Source organism: Caloenas nicobarica, chromosome 4, assembly GCF_036013445.1.
Source record: "Caloenas nicobarica isolate bCalNic1 chromosome 4, bCalNic1.hap1, whole genome shotgun sequence".
Taxonomy (NCBI): Eukaryota; Metazoa; Chordata; class Aves; order Columbiformes; family Columbidae; genus Caloenas; species Caloenas nicobarica.
Window position 1 is genome coordinate 70,136,500 of NC_088248.1, and position 21,712 is coordinate 70,158,211.

The 21,712-nt window shown below is 44.2% G+C and overlaps 1 protein-coding gene across 2 annotated transcripts in view; it reads left to right on the forward strand.

Annotated features, from left to right (window-relative positions):
• Nucleotides 1-21,712, forward strand: part of MXD4 (MAX dimerization protein 4) — a 39,313-nt gene that overhangs the window by 13,372 nt on the left and 4,229 nt on the right. For both annotated transcript variants that reach the window (XM_065634620.1, XM_065634621.1), the window contains exon 4: nucleotides 18,924-19,038. In XM_065634620.1, coding sequence (XP_065490692.1) covers nucleotides 18,924-19,038 — 115 coding nt within the window. The remainder of the gene's footprint in view (nucleotides 1-18,923; nucleotides 19,039-21,712) is intronic.

Sequence of the window (21,712 nt, forward strand, 5' to 3'; positions counted from 1 at the left end):
TGGCAAGCAAGTATAATTAGAAGGGAGAGCTGATTAATGCCAGTGGGCAGTATGGGGACAGGATGGACTGGCGATCCGGAGCACGGCAGCGCTCAGCGGTGCAGCATCGCCTGCAAGTGCTCTCCTGCCTGGAGGAATCGGCAGATCCTGTCCCAGGGCCTTTGGCGCAGGTGTGACAGAACCTGGTGAGCTGAGCCTGGTGGGGTAAAACCCAGGCATTGCTGTCGGGAGAGCTGTGCTTGAGGGGCATTTCCCTGCTTTCCTGTGCAAGTTGCTCCGAGAAGGAGAAGCGCACAAGTGTTTAGCTCTATCGCTGGGTGTTGAGTGGGACAGGGAGCAGTTCTCTCTTGCCTGGGTCTCGCTCGTTGGCGTTGCGGTGAGCTGAGACTGCTGCGGAGATGGCCTGGATCAGCCGAGTGAGACAGCCCTGCAGTTTTAGAAGTGCAAGAGCAACATGGGGAATACTTGAGACATAGTGACTTGCAAAAACTTTTAGTAGAAGAAAACAAACCTTTCATTCTTCCGAAATGAGCCTAATGTATACATCGTTTATGGTGCTGATCAGGGGGAGACTGAAAGTGTTCTTGTGCATGCAGAAGGTAATGCAGTCCTGAGTTTTGGATAGGGCTTTGTGTAGTTTCTAAACCTAAAATCTCGCCAGCAAAAGGTTGTTATATTCCATCATCACATGTATGAAGTAGATACCTGTATATAAATGTAGGTTTTGATGAAAAATAAGTATTCTGATGGAAGCATTATGATGTACATCAGCTGATAAAGTAAATACAGTAGGTGCCTCTGAAGTTAATTTCTAACAGATAGGTCAGTTTTGTCATGAAAGAAATGTAGATGAGCTTGCCTGGAGCACAGTTACGTTCGTTGATGCATTGTTTTCACACACCAGGCTTACTTGGAGGTTAAAGTTTGTATAAGCTGAGAGAGCACATAGATGGATGTCTTGAAATTCTGTGGTTCTTCATGTTACTGAAAGAAAAGCGTGTAATGGCCAGTTGCTGGTTAAGCTTGGAAGTTTTGAAACAGATCTGAAACGTCATTGAAATAATAACATACCAAAACAATGCTTAATGTTTATTTTTATTATGGGCCGCCTTTTCAAAATCACAAATTACCATTGTAGTTTGTACTGCATATTGTTATGTGTTGATCCGTCACATGGAATGGCTGAGGTGCCGTCACTAGCGGAGGAAATCCCCTGAGTGGCTGCTGGAGGTGAAGTATTTCAAGGGAAGGGCCACTCAGTAGGTGTCTGGCTGCTGGGGGTAAAGCGTGTCCAGGGAAGGGTCACCCAGTAGGTGTCTGGCTGCTGCGCTTCCATCACAAGTTCACCCCAGCCCGGCCGCACGTTGCTCTGCTGGGTGCTGCCCCACGGGAGGGAGAAGTTTTGCTTCTCCAGCCAGCTCCTTTTCCTGCCCCAGCTCACTCTCACAGGCACACCCAAATGCCAGCACAGGGAGGGGGTGGGATTGCTTCTTTGAGTGACAGTATTAATTTACGGGACAGAATAGTGCAGTTCACTTTGTCAGTTTAATGTTTCTCCTAAGCATTCAGTTTTGGCTGCTGTTGCCTGGAGTGTGCTGCACTGGATGGGTCTTACTGACCTGGTACAGATCTCATGGTTATAATGGGTCTATAAAAACTGCTGCCATTTCTAGGACATGTCCACATTATACATAAACCATCTGTATAACATGGCTGCTACATTAGTGGTGGGAACCACCTTGTCTTAGTAGCAGAATTTAACCTCTGTATTTGTTTCTTCTGGTTTTCTCGTCCATTAAAGAACTTTTTACACCATCTGGTTGGTGTGAAGTGGTTTATTGCAATTCAAGTGAATGCAATATACATACCTTTCACTGCTTAAGCAAGGTAATGTCTTAAGACTCTTGACTTGCCTTTGTGAGAAGACAGCTACCATGGTTTGGGCATCAGCCCCCCAAGCTGTGACAGCCTCTCGAAGGATGCCAGCCATAGTGCTCAGGTGAATAGGGCTGGGTCAGACAGTGCAAGGCTGAGTTTCAGCTCAAACCTCCTTTTACCTGTCATTTACCCTCAGGTTTCCAACAGAGAGGCAAAGTAAATAGTGGCGTTTATGTCCTAAATTACTGTAACAAGGTTTTTTGGGGAGCTTGTTTAGCGAAGTCTATAAAGAACTGGAACCACAGAACTGAATATTTAATCCTATGCTTTTGTCAAAATGTCCCGTGTTTCTGAGTCTGATGAATCCATGGAATTAAAGAAATTACAAGGTTTAAATCTCTGTGCTGAAATGCTGTTCTTTCCTCACCTTTTCCTCACCTGTAGGCAATCAGCAAATGTCCAGACCTGTGACTTGTCCCGTACTACATGCTGCTGCAGCTACTATATGTGCCTGTGCACTGACCTGCGGTCTTTTCAGTGTACACAGCAGCTCACCCGATCGTACACTCCCACCAAAAGTGCCTTCCCACCCAAACCGCTCGTTTGGAACGGAGGGGTGTAGTACGCAGGTGAAGCTTGGAAGTTAATCTGCTCAGGAAGTTATATTCCAGGTATCAGAGCTGTGCACATCCTCATGCTTTGGGCAAAGTTTTTATTCCGCAATGAAAAACGGACTAAAATACAGTCTTGACTACATTGTAACATCCGTTTTCCTGCTGAAGCCGGCTTTGAACTGCAGAACCTAAGTGCAGCCTTGGGTCTGAGCTCCAGAAAGCCCTGTGTGTCCCGGCTGGCCGAGCAGCCAGCAGAAAGCAGATGGGCGAGAAACCAAGTGTGCGTGCATTTTTTCCACTTGAATTTGTTCATCCCTCTCTCCAAACACAAGTCCATTGTGTGTCGGCCTCTAATGGACTATGTGAAAGGTGGTTTATGTTCTCAGCATCTGCTAATTGACCTGGCCAATTCTTATCCACAGTGGTGGAAAGAGTGGGCTGGTCTTGTACAAAATAGATGGGTGGGCCAGACTTCCAGGTGCTCTCAGGGCTGCACAGACAATAGGTCGGTGCTGATTCCCTGCAAAGAGGGGAAGAGATACCTGATGGTGACTTCTCTTGATTGGAGGAGAAAAAGATTTGTTGAATTAGGTATCAAAAAAATGTTTTCCTTTCAAGCGTGCTCAGCTACATCTGGGTAAGCTGAAACTTGATTTTCTTTTTTTTGTTTTTTAAGGTATTTAGGCAGCTAATGGGCTTTAAGAAGTGGGCCTCTGAAATGAGTCTTACGTAACACGATGGGAATCCTTGGCTGAATCCCAACCAGTCGAGTCTGTGGAAGCCCACAGACAAAAACTGGATGCACAGAAGTGGTACCTGCCATGGCTTGAAGAGGTGGCAAATGCACCCTAAAGCCAGCAGTGTGGCTCCAGCTGTGGAAGGCAAGGTTGGCCCTGCACTCAGAATTCACACCAAATCTGCAGGAGGCTGGATTATTTTCTCCCAAATATGTCAGAGCACAGAATTTCAAGGACCCGGTGTCTGTGGTTGGAGTAGACATTGAGTGAGGAGGTTGGCTATATTGTGTGGGTCACTTGTCCTGTCCCCTCCTCTCCATGTTGTACTGGCACTTCTAACTCTATTTTCAGCGCTCCTTTCCGTGGGCGGCTTACCCTGTTTGAGTATTGGATCTACCATGGCCTGGTACCAAATTCAAACCGTCTCTTTCTGGGTGGAACAATGTGTACTTTCCTGTTACACCTCATGCTGCTTTCCCCTCGTGTTCTCTGTCAGCGGACACTTGTGCTTAAATTTACTACAGAGAATTCCTTCGCAGATCAAGTAATTTTTTAGTCTGTGTTTTTCCCCGCGATACACCCGGTGCTTTAGCACGTGGCAGGCTGTGTGCCCGATTCCGCACCCCGCTCAGGGTGTTTGGGTAGGAGCTGTGTGTGCCTGCATGCAGGCTGAACCCCATGGCACATCCAGGCAGCTATGGAGGATGCAGTTGAGGTTCCAGAAACCGTACTGAGCATGAACATTTAGCCAGCAGATCATAAATGTGGAAAAGCATAATGCTGTTCCTTCACAGCAATTTAATTTGGGCCTTTTTTTGAAAAACAAAAGCCACAAAACAAACCAAACAAAAAAACCCCAACCAAATAAAAACTCTGTGCATGTGATCCAGTGAAACTGACTTTTCTTGTCCTAGAAAACTGTACAATTCCCAAGAATGGGTAAGATACTCCTTTCCCCCTTGCCTCACCTTATTTTTGGAAGGAGGGGGTTGTTTGGGGACTTCAGAGTTCTGTGTTTTGAGGTGGAAACTGGAACACATATACGGAGCTATGTACGCATCCTGCTAGAATAGTACAGTGACAGAACTTGTCAAAAGATGTCAAGTGGCTAATATTCTTGTTTAATTCTAGTTTATGTTACACATTTTTTCTATACAAATTAGCGTAACTAAGTGTGTAGTACCTGGAGACTGGTGTAGCTGATACAGAACAGGTGTGCGCTTGGATGTATGTACATGGGGTCATCTGGTGCAATGCTTCTCATCTAAAAACTAATAACTCTAGTTACAGGCTACGTGCCCTACATTAAGAAAGCCTATATTAGGTTCTACCTTATAGCAAGACAGCAGAAGATTTGAGGAACAGTCAAAGACTACATCTGAATATGGTAAAACATCTCTACAAGGTTGAAGAACTGCTTGAGAGTCCTCTCCTCCCAACTGCCACCTTGGGATTAATGCCTAGCAAATTTATCTGCTTTTCTCTTGTTGATGTTTCAATTTAGGTAACTAAATGAAGATATAAGGTGCTAAGTAAGGGGCCTGCCTGGTGCGTAATTGCTGCCAGAACTCAGCAGCTCCTCTTGAAGTCGGGAGTACTGTCAGTGTTTACAAATACCAGCTGCACAGACACTATGTGTCTTACATACCACATGCGCTGGCATTTACAAAACATAAAGGTAGCAAACCCTGTAATTCCCCCAAGAAAGCTGACTTAATCCCGATTGGTAAATGCTGTTGTGTTGACTGCTGAAATGAACAGCATGGGTGGAGCAAATAACTCCTGGTAGGGAAATTTAGGAGCTTGGCGTGTGTGTTTGGCCAGAAGCAGTTACGGGGTTTAGGTGCTAAGAGGTGTTTGAAGTAGACTGTCAGGTGTCTTGGTTCCCACTGCTTGACTTCCCATCCTCACGTGGCAAGTGGGTCCAAACTTATGGCTTTTCCTTCCGTTGCCAGACAAGCTCAGGGCACTGCATTTGAGTAACCTGGGTTGAGTTTTGTGGGGAAGAAATAAGAAGAGAAGGAAAGAGGGAAAGCTTTGAAAAGCTGTTCCATAACTTACCATCCCCAAATGGACCATTTTCAGATTGTACTTGACTGTACCCTGTTTGGCACAGAGACAACCAGCTTTGTACTGTTCAATGGAAAGGGAAATAGAACGGAAATGAAATTATAAACAAGGCGCTATCTGTGCTGTGGCAAGCTAAATCTAAACTTTGAGGCAGGACTGTCAGATATCTGCAACTCTCCATTGTCCCGTGATGCCAGATTTTGTCACTGCTTTTTTGAGAGAGAAATACTACATAAGTGTTGCTGAGCTTTTAATTCATATGAAAGTAAGAGTACCCATTATAGTCTTGGAAGAGACCATCTTTAATTACAGTCAGTGCATTTAATCCTTCTAAATTTGTTTATATATACACTTCACTCTGTCTTTTCTACCCACCTCTAATTACCAGGTTTCAGTGACGGAGTTGGAGACATACAGCAAGACATTTGGGGACGTGTATTCGTAATTACTTCAGGGTGATCTCTTCTTTTCCTTTGGTGTTCTCACTTGGGGCCTGAACCAGCCTCTGTTTGGCTTGGAACAAGCACCCCGATGTCGTCCCAGGGCACCCCAGCTGTGTCACTGTAGTTTCTACAGAGGTAAAAGTCAGCAGCACCCACCTCCTCCTCTCCCGCAAAAGCAAAATAACTTCTCTCGTGCATGCTTGAGCTGCCACCATTAGCTACTCCTGGCCATGAAGCTTTGCTAGGCACAGGTGCTGAGGAAGTATTAGCAAAAGCAAAAAAGGAACTAAGATCCCTTTCTGATACTTAATTTCCCAATCACAGCTTAAAACTTCCTACCTCTGAGAATGGGAACGTGATTATTTGGGTGCTGAAGTGGAGATATAGTTGCCTTAGCTCTGATTAGGTTTTTGAACTGCAGCGTGAGTTGCTCTTGTTTCTTTTGGTGCCTCATACACGTGGGAACATGGAGTCCCTACAGCATTTGTCAGGCTTGTTAAATTGGACGCTTGGTATTTACTTGACATTTGGATATAGAGGCACAATACACAATAAAACCACAGCCACAGGTATCCAATATTGCAGATATTAATGCCTCACACTCTTAATTTAACTTGATGCAGGAAAAGGCTGTTTAACTCCAGTTGTCTGCCATCCCAAGGCCTTGTGCTCAGTGACGGCAATGCATGGTTTTGATTTAGTTAGAATAATTCAGCTTGACTTGCCGCTCCTTTAATTTGGCATCATATAGTGGTGTAAAAAAAAAAAAAATCTTGAACACATTTCTCCCCTCATTTGACATATGTATAAAATAACTAAGTCTATAGGGAGGTTTAAAAATAGGCAGAATAAGCTGGCTAGGCCTCGTACTGTGCTCTCTTCACTTAGTGCTGTGCAACAGCTCAACTTCTCTAGGCTTCTCTAACCATTGTAGTCACCCCCCCCCTTTTTTTTTTTTTTTTAAGATCCTTCCTGTTGGCAGCTATCCTGAGACACGATGTTCTTGCTTAGCATTTTGATGTGGGGAAACAGTCTGATAATTAAAGCCGGTTTCAAGCCCTGAGCTGATTTGTAAGCAGGGACTTGCTCTGGGGTGTTGTCAGTCGATAAGCGCGTAGCCGGTGTGCGCAGAGCCCTCCTGCACCTTGTGCCTCACACACCGTGTCAGGGGAACGTGTGCGCTCCCCGGAGCCACGCACGGGGGAGACTGACTGCATCCCCTTCAGCCACCTTTTGCTAAATGGTTAATTTGTGGAAAATTGCAGTTATCATCTTGTTTCCCTCTGCCTGTAAACCCAGTGCAAACCCATTGTTGTTACACAGCTTTTCCATGTTTTAACAAATGTAATTCTCTTTGACCTGTGCTCTGCAATCCTCAACAAATTGCTTACAAGAGTATCGTGAAAGGTAGCAACTGAAAACAAAGCTATTGCAGAGCTGTAGAGCGATGCCGTGGGTTTGGATTTGCTGTGCAGTTTGCTCTGTGGTGTTGGTGTTCCACCACCGGCCAGGACCAAAACAGCGCTGCGCTCGTGTAAATGGTGGCGAGTCCTAATCCGCTCTTGGGGTTTCAATGGGAGCATGTGTAAGTACATCTGTATCTTCAGTCTACGTAACTTCAAGTGGGAATTAAAGCTTCTTGATGCCAGAATGGCGCGATCTTGCAATGGCACTTGCCTTATCTAATTGGGTCTGTCACTATTCTGAGGTAACAGACAAACTGAAGATCTTCGTTCTCCCTGCAGTGTAATGTAAGAAACTTGAGTGCCAGTAAGACAGATGGGTTTGAAAGGTCTAATTTAGGAGGACTACTAAATTGCAATGCGTGCATTTTCATGTGTGAAATGAATGGGTGGAAGGCTGGATGAATGAAGTGTTTAATGAGTTTGTTAAAAGCATGGCTGATTATTTTTTAGTGGACCCTGTTTTCAAGTGTGTGCAGCGGTAGCTCCATCGCTCATGTATCTCCTCCCAAGGTGCTGTTGTTCATCTGCCTGTGTTAGGTTATGTGTGATGCTGAGCTCCTGCTACTGAGTGATGCCTCTTTTGCTACTGCTTAAAAGAGAGGTAAATGTTAAAAATAATGAGTAGATATCAGGGCTAAAAATAGAAGACACCTGAAACAGAAATTCCTTTTCTATAGGTGTAATAATTGTTCATGTTTGTCTGACTTTGACAGTGAAGGTTTAAAATATAGAAAACTGCTCTTTACAGATGAGCAAAATCTGAAGGCTGCAATGATAAAATATAGGTTGGAATCTCCTTTTATTTTCAGAGCAAAATAAATCCATACAAGGGCAAAAACTTACTGCAGAGGATTTCAACTGTTTCTATAATGCTTGATTTCTGTTGCCTCACATTCTTGCAAGGTTAGAGGTTTTATTGCCTCTTGTCAAAGGATGGAGAATCCTGTACATGTAAGTTTGAGATGGTCACCATCCAGGAAAGACAAATGGTATCCAGCTGCCATTTGTTTGTTTGTGATGCTTTTGGGGATCCTTGTATAGTTTATAAATTCTTACTGACATCTCCTGTGAAGCACATCTCAAATTTCTGCATGTTGCTGTTACTTCTGTCTCAGACCTGAGACAACGAAGGGCTGCCAAGCCTTTCATGGCTGCTCTTCCGATAAGAACAGCTTAAGACAGTGGGGTGGCCGAAGCCTGGGGAAAGCTGTGAGGACAAGTCTGGCTGCAAGGAGGAGTCTGGAAAAAAACAAGGAGAGGAGATAAGGATGGTCAGAAGATAGTCCTGCAGCCGTTAATACTGCGGAGCCCGAGGCTGCGGTTCCCCAGCGGTTAAAACCCATTCCAGTCAGAGCTGCTGGTGTCCCACCTGCTGACGCGGTTCTGCCTGTGCCTTGCACAGGTGCTCTGAGCGCCACCAGCCTAGGAGGGAAACCAACCACTGTATTTGGGTTTTGTTGCCTTGCTGGGTTGGTCTGCAGGCAGTTTTGGCTTGTGGATGAGCGTGGGGTGGGGTGGCCTGTGTCACACCTTGTGTGCTTCTCTGACAGCTCGTGCTTGCTCTCTGCAGCAGGAGGAGAACCTGAGCGGGAGAGGGCTGAGGAACAACAGAGCAACAGGAACTAGCTGTGCCACAGGGCTTTTTATTTCTTTTGCTGGGTGAAGTTCAATGGGACTCTGGGACCCTCATCAGTGTCTGTCTGCTGTCAGGTACGCTCCTGATGGCACAGCAGGTGGGTTGTCCTGCCAGCCACCGGCTGCTGAGGCTCCAGTTGGGTCTCTTGCGCTGGTGTTGCCCAGGTTGCTTTACAGGGTCATTCCAGCCCAAAGTGAGCCCTGAGAGCTGCTGTTGTTTGCCCATCTCAGCTGCTGCCCCAGCTTACGGCAGCACATGGGCCACCACAGCTCATCCTCTGGTGGGAACCGCAGCACGAGGAGCACCGAAGTTGGTCCGTAGGCGTTTTGAGAGATGAAGAATCATTGATGTATCCCAATGCTCGTAATTTAGGACAGGCAGCTGTCATTGCACTCGGCAGGGAGCTACCAGAGGGACAGGGAAAGGAGGGAAAGGGGCAGAGGGCAACATGGGCTGCCAGGCAGCCCCTGGTTTGGGAATCAGCAGCTTCCCCCGCGCAGACCAGCCGGGGTTCACCTGTCCCTGGCCTGCGTCCCAGCGAGCTGTCTGCATGCTGCTGCCAAGAGGCTTCGCTGGCCAAAAATGCACACATTTGTGGCACTGCTGATACTTCCCTTGTGTTTGCTGAAAGATGTAGGAATAAGTTCTGGTTTCGTGCATATGTTCCAAAATGTGAACAAGCTGCAACTCTGGGAAGGCAAAAAGGCCAAGTTAAAGTGTGGAGTCTTGGCTCAGCAAGTGGGCTGAAGTGGCAATAAGTGAAAGCAAATAAAATGCGCTGTGAATGTGACAGTGGCATTTATATATAGCGAAATAGAGAACTTAAATATTTTTCAGAGTGGTAAAATGCACAAAACATTGAAATGGTAAAATGTATAATAGGCGGCAGAGGTTTTCTTCTGTCTTCCTTAGTGTTAGGAGCAGCACCAGGCATTTCTGAGCAGTATTCACATGAAGACTTGAAGATGACTAAGTTCATAGCAGTGAGTCTTTGAAAACTAGTGATAGTGAGATATCCTTGGAGCCATCGCCTCCGTAGGCAGTTGATGTCTTGTGTTTGGACACTTCAGAGGTACCCCAAGACACCAGATAAAGCTGTCTAAAGCTATCCAGCTGGTTTCAATGTAGCAAAACAGATGCACAAAAATTATCAGCACACTGCAAATGCATATAGAGGATGAAACTCTAGTTAAGACTGGAGTAAATAAAGCAGGCAGTTGCACTGATTGTAGGGCTGTTGCGTTTAATTCACTAACAATCAGTGCAGTTAGGCACTCACAGCTTTTTTTGCCTGTCAGATGTCATGGTGCCTCCCCAGCCTTTGCTGCTGAGTTTAATTGCAGAGGCCTCTGTGAGGTGTTAGACACGGGCAAAAAGTGCCATGTGGAACAAACCCTGGATGAATCTTGAACTGCAGCACACACTTCAGGATTTTGTTCTTAATATGCAAAAAATGGTATCTATTGCAGAACACTGGTGTTTGGCTTATCTTTTGCTGGATAATAGAAAACCAAGAGGTTTGCTGTAAGGGCGCTACTGAATTTTCTGGTTTTGACTCTGAAGCACTCAGCTGTGATAAAGCATTTCACACATCTCGTAGCAATCGGCACGCCGGGTGCCTTGCTATGGTACAGTGCTTTAATACTAAGAGGTTTTCTTTCCTTTTCACTAAAGCAAATTTGTTGTGTAGTTGGAATAGATTGTGCAGCTTGAGTATGAGCTAGAGCCTCTTCTGGAAAAAGTGGTATTTGATGTATCCTTTGTAGACTAGAAAGTTGAAAGTGTTTGACTGAAATAAATAGGGAAGAGACAGGATTTTATACTTCAGTGGAGGGTTGTTCTCTACCACTGTATTTAGTATTTTGCTGAAGATATTCTAAAATCTGTCTGGACCATTAATAAATAGGTTTCTTTAGAGCCATTTTTATATGATTGCATTTCTGTGATTTCTTAAGATAGAAGTTTATATATAATCTCTTTAAATGCCTTTGTAAACAAATGCATTTAAATTAGTACAGGGTCATCTTTGCTAGCTTATAAAAAGTATTGCGGAGCTGTAAACATATCACTCCTGACACTTACTTAAGAAAAGTGTTAGCTTAAGGAGGAGTGAGGCAAGTGTGCTTCAGTACCAGCTCTACTAAGCACAGTGGGGTATATCATTACATGTTTACCAATATTATATGTATTGCCATGATATCCAGGAATATACAAAATGATACGAGCACATTTAATTGTCAGTACTGTTAAAGCCATTTGCAGCAAACTTCTGTCATCACTCCAGAGTGTGACTGTGCACAAGATAAAAAGAGCTGCAGCTCTTAAGAGATCTAGACTTGCTGTGTCGAGCAAGGGTTGATGTTGGAGGCGGGAGGCAGGCAGAGTTCCTCTCTCTGGTTTTACCTTGGTGACAGGTGAATCCTGAAGTCAAAATGGGGAAGTTTTCTTAAAAACTTTGAAATAGTTATAAGTTTTTGAGTAATGCTCCTGACCAGTGCATGCCAGAAAGGATCCTGAGCTGCTGCATTTGCTGATGATCTAAAACTTGAGTGCTCCCTGTACGCAGGTATTTGCATTTCATAAATAAACCTGTGAAGAGTCTTCCTGTAAAAACACAATCATCTCACAATTGCAGTTAGCTCACTTCTGTGTTTTATGCAGAATTTCAGGTCTGGTAGGGAGATAAAATCACCTTTCTTCAGGGAGAAAACAACCATTAGTTCAGCGCAGGGGTCTCTGGCCCAGAGCTGTGGGCTCAGCCCAGACCACTGGGGTTCGCAATGTACCTGGAGAACATTTGACTGCAGAAATGAATTTTTGATGCAGAGATTCTTCTCTGACTTTACCCTATGTACGTTACTAAGTCAGATTACACAGTCATTATGCAACAATGAAATATTTAGTCACTGCTCTATATTTAAACCTTTGTGTATTAACTTCATCGCACGGCACCGGGACCAGGATAGGGTTGAATGTGGAAAAAAATGTGAAACATGAGAGAAGGAATCTGAAATGTCTCAGTAATTCTGTCCAATCTGTAATATGTCTTCTTTTAGATTAACTCAAATAGGTTTATATTCCTTGAAGTGGGGATTTTGTTTGTACTGAATTTGTACTGAATTTGCCCGTGATAAAGTCTGAGGCTGGTTTTGGATTGAAATGGTTAATGTACAAAAATGACGATTTTTTAATTTTTGCATCTATATCAAATGTGTCTGTTGTTCTCACTAGTGTGGCTTGTAATGATTGCATTTTCAGTGTCATTTGAGTGTTTGATCTATAGTGTCCTTTTCTTTTCAGAACATCACCAAGCAAGTATATTTAGCAATCGATCTGAGAGTTTGTCAACCTCCTGTACACAGAGCTAGTTTAGTAGACTAAATTTGGGACATCTGAAATACAGACACATGTTCAGCCACGCAAGCTTTTTTAGCATTAAAGCATCTTGCAGAAAGCAAAGCGAGGACCTTCTTGCGAGACAAGCAGCATTTAATGCCCACACGTGCTTCAGTGATGCACCATGGAGTGAGAGGTACTCTGTTTCCCCGAAAATAAGACAGGGTCTTATTTTTGCTCCAAAAGATGCGTTTGGGCTTATTTTCAGGAGATCTCTTATTTTTCTATGAACAACAATCCACATTTACTCTTGAACAAAAAATCAACATTTATTCAAATGTAGTCATGTCATCACATTCTGGAACATCATCATAACTCTCCAAACACTGAATTCCATCGTGAATTTCTTCAGACTCTGTTTCCTTTAGAATCATTGGCCCCAATTCCTCATGTCCAGCAATAGTGCTTTCCTTAAACGAGCACCTCTTGTCCACGTAGCCGGCTCACAGCGCATTGGCAACACAACTGTCAGTTGTCTGTCACGTGTCTGCTTTTCTTGGTGAAGGGTCTATCTGTCCTGCTGCATTCTGTTGCCAGTTAATTTTACTTTTTTACATGCATAGCTGCCTGGACGCTATTTAAATTGACTTTTAAAATGAACTGTAACTAGCGCTTATTTTTGGAGTAGGGCTTATATTTCGAGCGTCCTCAAAAATCCTGAAGAATCATGCTAGGGCTTATTTTTGGGGTAGGTCTTATTTTCAGGGAAACGGTACGTCGGGCTGTGGGTGCTGAAGCAACAACACCCTGTCTAACCCGCCAACCTCTGCTGGAGCCAGCGTGAAGGGAAATCAGAGCATGCAGTATGGGAATATGGACACGTGGTGGCTGTTTCTCCATTTCCCGGCCTTCCAGATCATTGCCGCCCATCAGCTGGAGCTGCTGCAGCTCTAAGATGCCTCCCAGTATGGCCAGGACAGCTCCACATCTTGACTGGTCAATCTGCTCGTAGGAGTAAGTGTGTGTGGAGCAGCGCTGTTGTGGGACTGCCCAGGAGATGACACGCTCTGCTGACAGAGTCGCTCGTTGTACAGCCAGGCTGAGAATGGGTACGTGTGAGAGTCGTTCTTCTAATTTGGGGAGGCTGTGGGCTGAGACCTCGAGGATGTGCGAGGTGAATGCTGTCAGAAGCTTGACGTCTCTCTGGTGAGTTTTATGCTCTTGCCCACGATTGTTGAGGAACAGATGAGCAGTGCCTTTCTGCAGGTGATCTCTGGCAGTCAGCAGCGCAATGTCAACAGCAGGTTCTCCTCCCCCTCTACTCTGCCCTGGTGAGACCGCATCTGAATATTGTGTCCAGTTCTGGGCCCCTCAGTTCCAGAAGGACAGGGAACTGCTGGAGAGAGTCCAGCACAGAGCAACGAAGATGCTGAAGGGAGTGGAGCATCTCCCGTGTGAGGAAAGGCTGAGGGGGCTGGGTCACTTTAGCTTGGAGGAGACGGAGGGGTGGCTTCATTAATGTTTATAAATATGTAAAGGGGCGTGTCAGGAGGATGGAGCCAGGCTCTTCTCGGAGACAACCAATGACAGGACAAAGGGCAATGGGTACAAACTGGAACACAGGAGGTTCCACTTGAATATAAGAAGAAACTTCTTCTCAGTGAGGGTGACAGAGCCTGGAACAGGCTGCCCAGGGAGGTTGTGGATTCTCCTTCTCTGCAGACATTCCAACCCGCCTGGACGCCTTCCTGTGTAACCTCATCTGGGTGTTCCTGCTCTGGCAGGGGGATTGGACTGGATGAGCTTTTGAGGTCCCTTCCAATCCCTGACATTCTGTGATTCTGTGATTCTTTGGGTGCAGCTTCAAGCAGATGCCTCCCCCGCGCTACCTGCCTGCCATAAAGGCACGGAGGGCTGTCAGCAGCTTTGTCTCCGTGGGTTGCCCAGCCCAGGTGGTGGGATTGACACACACACGTCTCAGTGTGACACTGTAAGCTCTCACAAGTGTCTGTGGCCATTGAATTTCACCAAGGCCTGGCTAAGATATGCCTCACTGAGGACTAAGCAGCTTGTTTTGGGTGTTCACGTGCCGAAGGAAGGCTTTGCCTTTCCAGCTGGCTTTGCGCAAATTGGTGGCTCAAACAATGGATGTTGGTTCATCCCACAAACAAGGTCTGTAGATTTATACTTGTATGGCCTAGCAAACACACCTTCGCTGCTGCCAAAGATCTGTGCAGCTACTGCCCGAACAGCAGTCTGCGGTCTGAGTAGCTGCAGGCCATTGCTGTCTGATGTACTGCACCTAAAAAAGCCCTGGGGAGCCCCTGGGGGTGAGCTGACAGTGAATTGGGTCACCCCACAAACTTGGCAGCACTGGATTGATCAGACTGGCACAGGTTTAGGTCATGCAATTTGGGGTTTTTTGGCTGTTCTGTGAATGGGAGCAATCTTGTGAGTTGAATGCTATGACATTACAAGCAACCTCCGATTTAAATGCGCATAGAAATGTTGATTGGAGGGACCTCTGGATGGTGATGCCTTTTCTGGGTACATCTCGAAAAACCTCCAAGGATGGCACTTGTGTAACCTTTCTGCCAACCTGTTCTGGTTGTGCACCACGGCGCTAGTAAAAAATTAGTTTCCTAATGTCCAGCCTGAACCTCCCAATTCAGAATCATTGCCTCTTGTTATATTATTTGGCCCTACTGAGGAATATTGTGCTCCTGTTGCAACCACCCATCAAGTAGTTGTAGGAATTTCTTGGAATGGTTGCAGTTTCCTTAGAATGAAGATTATCCAGTGTGAACAATAGGCTTTTTTGTTTCGTTTTTTTTTCTTTGCATCTTAGTATTCCATTTCTTGGTGTGCTAAAATGGGTTTGTGTCTGGGATATTATACATATGGGGAAGCTTATAGACTGTTATCTAATAGACTCACTTAGCACAAGTTTAAAATTGGTTAGAGTCAAAGATCTTAATTGACTTTTGCATGGCAACCTTGTTTGGAGAAGTGGTGAACCAGAGCTCCTCAGGCCAGCATTGCTCCTGCCTTTTCATAGCCGAGCACTGGAGCAAACCGGAGTCTCTGAGGACCAGAGGCAGTGAGTGATCTTCAGCTGAACTTGTGGGAGATGTCCTTGTACTATGGGGCCATTCCTCACAATGCTGTTGCTGCTTTGTCCCTCCAAGTTGTGGGGCTCCAGGGTTCATTTTGTCACCAGTTCTGAAATACCTGCCTGTATCGCCCATCACAGCTTTCACAGGTTCAAAATCAGTTCAAGGGAATTCCAGCTGGTACCTGCTTTGTTACTTGTCAGCAAGTTACGTTCTCCTGGATGCGAACATGATGAACCATCCGACCGCTCCTGGCTGTGGCCTCTGCTGTGGAACACTGACCAAGCCTGTGGGCTTAGTAATTAATTTCTATTAAGAATTGCAAGAGCTATAATGCAGATTTACAGGACCATGTTGTGAGCTCAGTTATGGGGAAACATGAAGTGTTGAACATCTGAAACCCCTTTATCTTCTGGTGCAACGGAAAACATGGTAAATCAGAGACAGGTCACCCATCAGCCTCTCTCCACGCGTGGGGCTGTACCCAAAGCAGAGAGCTGCAGGTTTGAGGGTTCAGATTTTGGATGGATGGCTTTTTTTAGATCCTTACCTTCAGTAGCAGTGACGGAGGGGGGATATTTCTGTGCATCCTCCTGAGGTGAGAACAGTGCCCGCTCCTGTATCACCGGTGTCCGGACCCGACACCGCGCTCCGTGTGGGCGAAGGTGTCACAGCCACGTTTGGAAGCTGGAGCAGAGCGTAATTACCCAGCTTCAGCCACATTTCACGCGCGGAGATTGTCACCCCATTACTCTGAGACCAGGCTGCTATTTTGCTTATTTTTTAGGTGGAATTTAAGGCACGAGCTGCAAAACGCAAAGCGGCTCCGGCTGTGATTACCTCTGCGAGTGCCTTTCCGTCCTCTGGCGCTCACAGCCAGCCCAGGAAAACTGAAAACTGTCAGGTCCCCGCAGAAAAAGGGAGAAATTAGTGCTGGCAGAGCCTGAACGCGACAACTTCACTGCTGTGGAGTTTGAGTCCCTTGTTCCTCCTGGTGTGATATGTTAACATAACATGCCTGAAATGTTTTCTTACATTCTTACAGTTGTTTTTTTTTTTTTTCCTAGGATGTGCAAAATGAAAAATGTGGGGATATTTACTCCAGTACCACTGGAATTGTGGTGGGCTGGTTTTCTTCTTTTGTATTTGCAATCTATGCCATCGACTGTGCTGTTTTCTTATATGAATTAGCCGCATGAACATGCCTATATTATGTAACAATCTGTGTGCTTATGCTTTAAAATATCTAATGGTTTTGTAGGTGCTGCATAAATAAATGAAAGAAAAGGTCCCTTTCAAAAGAAAAACATATGAAGTTAGAGCAGGTCTTCTAGCAAGTGTGTTTATTACATTTAGTGCTATCAATTGGTGCTGAGAACGCCTTAAAGCAATTTTTTTAATATTTAGCTCTTCTTAACGCTTCTCGTAGGTCAGTTAAAGTATTCTCTCTAACTTCAGTCATGTTCTTTGTGGCCCTTCTATAAAGTCCCGCTTTGCCTGGTTGGCAGGTAATGTAAAAGAATTAGCGCTTTAAAGAGAGACACAGCCGTGCCCGCTGGATTTTGGTCACGTTTCTGTTACAATAATTCCCCCGTTGATGGTGAGGAAGTGCACTAAGTCCTTTTCTCCTCCTGTGGTAAGCAGACTTTCTTCAGAGAGTAACAGAGGCAGATCAGTTGCGAACATAGTCTGGTTTCATTAACGTTTTTTAGGATTAATATGAAGTGGATCTCAGATCAACAGTCCCATATATTCCTTGTCAGACTTTTAATTACCGCAAGCATATTGATCATTCCATTTCAATGTATTTAACTCTCTTACTACTTGGATACTATTCTTGTCCTCTTCCTTGCCACATCCTCCTTTATCTTCAGTCTCCACTTTCTTGTCAGCTGTCTAAATACAGTCGCATCCAAGTAGTGCTGAGTGACGCAGATGATTGCGTGTGTGTTTAGAGGCCATTTAAAAACCAAAAAGATGAATTGAATTTAGTCCCTGAAGCAAGGTTTAGGGTTTTTTTTTTAATGTAAAACACAAAACGAGCCAGATAGTTGTTTGAGATTACAGACAGAGAAATAAAAATCTACGTGATCAAGATTTTCTGTATAAATACCAGTAGTCCCTAATTCTGGTATTTCACCCTTGGAATCTGATTAGATTCCAGTTTAAATTTGCAGCCATGGAGGTGCTCTGTGACCTGATGGGGCTATTTTTGTATATATTTACCTCAGTCTTTGTTGCTGTTGTTTTAATAAATGCATATAGATGGTTACGTGTAGACGGTTGTCTTTAAAAACAAACCCCAGGCCTAAACAAAGAATCTGTCATCAGTTTTCTCCTGAGAATCACATTTTCACCAATATTCTTTTTTTCTCTTAGTGGCTTGAAGAAAGAATTAACAATTTTATAGAAATGCTTGAGTTCCTACCTAATATGTTGCTGATTTATAGGCAGCCAGAACCAAACATGTGAGTGTGTAGTCATTACAGTACTGTATTTTAATTAGGTTTTATTTTACTTTGGGTTTTTTCCCCATTAATTCTCAAGCTGTTTTCACATTACACTAATCATTCCGATTATACGTGTGTAATTTGTCATTTGGTTTATGTTAAACCGTCTCCAGCTGCATTTCAAACACTGATGCTGAATCCTGTTTCTGAACTGGTTGTTCAAAAGAAAGTTCACTCTTGACCAGAAGCCTTAAATTTCCTGCAAAATTTGTTTCCTTCACGCAGCATGGAGCAGATTTGAAAAAGCCGTTTATTCCTCTCACACTTGTGATCCGCTTCACTTCTTACCGCTGCTTTGCGGCGGCTGTTCCGTGCTCCCGGTCACGGTTTCGTTCAGTCGGTGACTGGCAGAAGGGAGGATACGAGAGACGTTGCTCATGTCGGCGCTTCGCATCTATTTCTATCTCATTGCAAAACCGAAAGGTGTAGGGATTCCTGTTGAAGAATTGTGCATTAAAGCCAGGAGAGATTTTATTTTTGGATTTAACCGTAGAAAAACACTCGCACACTGTTCTCCTGGACTGTTGTATTGCCAGCTTCTCCATCAAAGACAGACAAAGCTTGGAAATGAAGTATCTGTAGAAATACCACTTTGTTTATCCTCATTTTACTGATGGATTTAACACCATTAGTACAGGAGGGGTTGTTGAGAGAGGCAGTAGCGAAACTTGTAAAGGAGTAGCAGCAAAAGCAGGACACGATATGGCTGGAAGTGTTTTCTCTGGTGCGTTTCTAACAGAGGTTGTCGGGTCCGGTGCGAGGAGGAAGGTCCCCTCGGGGAGAAGGGTCCCGTAGGTCGGTACATGGGAGGAGAAGGGGGATCAGGACCTTCCTCTTGATAAACCGTGGCTGGAGGCAGCTCGGAGCCATGCGTTAAGCTGGGACTAACCAGCCTGAGCAAACAGCTTTGAAACGTAGGTACGAAACGACTGACTGAGTGTGCCAAGCGGCATTACTGCGTTTCAAGTGACCTTTCGGTCTGAAACTTTGCCAAAGGGAGGGGAAAGGAAGCCACCGTTGAGTTCTGCACTGAGATCCTGCAAACAGATGGTGTTTTCATGTAGGATGTGCTGTTTGGGTGGAACTTTACTACAACATTCTTCATTTTTAATAATTTCAGGAGGGCTAAGCTGCGGCTATATTTGGAACAGCTAAAACAGCTTGTGCCTCTCGGGCCGGACAGCACCAGACACACCACTCTAAGTCTGTTGAAAAGAGCTAAGATGCATATCAAGGTAAAAACGTTCATCTGTATTTTTATTTCTTTTAAAGCAGAATCTTTCAGAGTGTGTATCCATAGAGAGGGAATCAATTTTCACACAAAATCCGTATCCATATGTCTGATATTCTGGATATTTTGGCCTTTATTGGTTGCAAGGATTTCAGTCACAGTATCGAGGTTTTGTGTTTTGCAATTTGCCCTCCAGTCCCAGATACATAAAATGGTGGGTTTGTGACTTCTGCATAGTTAATAGTGGCTTACATTGTATTTTTTTAAAAAAATAATATATATGAATCAAATGTTCTTTGACTACTATATTTATTTTTTAAGGACTGAGCGAAGTAGCCTTGTACTGCGTTGATTTCAATGTAAAAAGCCAGATCCATTCACGATCAAAAAAACCAATGAAGTAAAAGGTTTTATGGCTACTAGTAAGTCTTATCCCCATCCCATGTCTTGATGACCAGATCCTGGAGCATTTGACAATCATTTAAAAGAAAACAAAGATGAAATGCAGTCTCCTCTTAGATGCTGCTCCCCTTGCAAGTTTCATGAGTGTAACAAGTTTAAAACAAAAAACAACCCAAAATCTCGCCCATGATCCGGCAGCAGTGCAGGTTGTACATTTACACAGGTAATTCAAAAAGAATTAATTCCTCAGGCCTCTTCTCTCCAAAGACACGTTTGCTCCCATTTTCACTGTCATAGGTTTCAGGGGATTATATGCAGAAATAAGACAAACAGGTGTTCAAATGTAAAAGTTAAATAACAGGTTACTGCTGCTGTGTCCAGGACTGTAATTATTCATCTGGCGTTTTTTCAGTGTTATAGGGAAAGAGGTCAAGAAAAGTGTCAGGAGAGGCTGAACACTGCCAGTAATCTTGGAGTATTTTGGAGAACAGCCTGCTGTTGTACAGCATTAAGATTCACTGCAGTTGCAGAAATGAGTGTAATTCATACAAAGAATTAAAGATTAATTTAAGCAAAACCATTCTTGTGAACAAGTTTACCGAGCTACTTCTTCAGCTCTTGTAAGCACATTTACTCCAGCTGGGCAACCCCTGTTTTTACCATTTGAGATTTTGGCCTCCTGTTTATAATTCAGCCTAACACGCGTGAAAGGCACCGCATGTGCTTTTTGTCTTGGGCTGCCCCCCTATCATGGGCTTACGCATACAAATTGAAAAAATGTTTCTACAAGTGGCAAGTGTGAGAGATTAGCCATGTACTTACCCTTTCAGCTGCTGATTAAAAAAGCTAGGAACAGATTCTTTCCAAGTCCGTCGCGCGCCGTAGCGAGTACTCATTTTCTGAAAACTGAAACTGAAGTTTAGTTTTCTTTTTAAGGTTTTTAACTGGACCTGCCCTAACTGGGTTGCCACTTAATTGCTCCTCTCCGGCAGGTCATTTCACCCCTGCTGCACTGCCAGGCCTGGCTGCCCTTTCTAGTAGTCATTAGTTTTGAACTTTTCACACACACGCCCCCCTATAAATTGAAATTTGCCCTGAAAGACTGGATGCTTTTGAGTCTCCTGGATATGAGTCACTGAGTTCACTCCTAAAATAGTTGTTAGAGTTTGGGATTGCAGCCAGGAAAATACAGGAAAAGGAAATCTGATCAATTGGGGGCATTTGGTTTGTTGTGTACATGGATGTACCAACCCCTTTTCTTATTATAACATTGTGTATGCACGTATAACGCGTATCTACGTCATGTATTGCCTGTGGGCGGCTTAAGACGTGGCTGCAGATGTTAAATTTCATTCAGCCAGGAAACTGCCCATTCCAATAGTGCCAATGATTTTTTCAAAGAGAAATACTTTTGTTTTCAGGCTTGCATTGGAGCAGCAAAATCTCTGAAACTGTTTTGCTTGTGGTTTGCTGTGCACTGTCCCACCTCGCTCCGAAAACCAAGCGCAGGTTCATGCAGATGCAGGGAGGAGTCGCCAGCAGCTGCATTCGCTCCCTGCTCATCTCCCAAATCTCAGTGGTGGTGTAAACACAGCTCACAGAGAAATCGGTCTTTCTTATAAGTGCTTTTATGGCTACAAGCTGTAATTTACTTCAGTAGTTGGATAATTTTTTAAAATAATGTAAGGTGTCTTGATTTGTGTGTCTTTCCTGCTTTTGATCCCATCATACTCATAACACTTTCTTCCCAGATTATATCGTTGATTTTTTTAAATGGCTATCAGTGATTTGGAAGAGGGTTCAGTTGAAAGCTTAAAAGAGACTATTTCTGTTACTGCATTTGGACCAACAGTGCAGCACATTTTCCTGGATGTGAAGTATTCTTTCGATTTCCAAAATTAATGCTTTCTTTTATTCAAGCAGAGGAGAGAGTTTAGGTAGATGTGTGGAAGGATCCTTTCACGCGCTGTTTGCTGAGAAGTTTTGGTTTAATACCACTGATTTCCTAGGAGATTATCACAGAATTACCATATTTGCTCTGTAGAAGTTTGAGGGAAAAAAAAGCAAGAATAAAGAGAACTGTTTGTAAATTCCTCCTACTATGTATAATTAATACTGCTTATTGTTACTGAAGCTTTTTAAATGGTAAAAATGTCCATGGCCTGCAGTAGGAGGGAGAGCATTCAGTGATAAGTGTCTTATTTCACCTAAAGAGCTGTTACGTTCTGACTGAAACCTGAGCTGTGCTCTAGTTATCAAAGATGATGCCAGTTTTG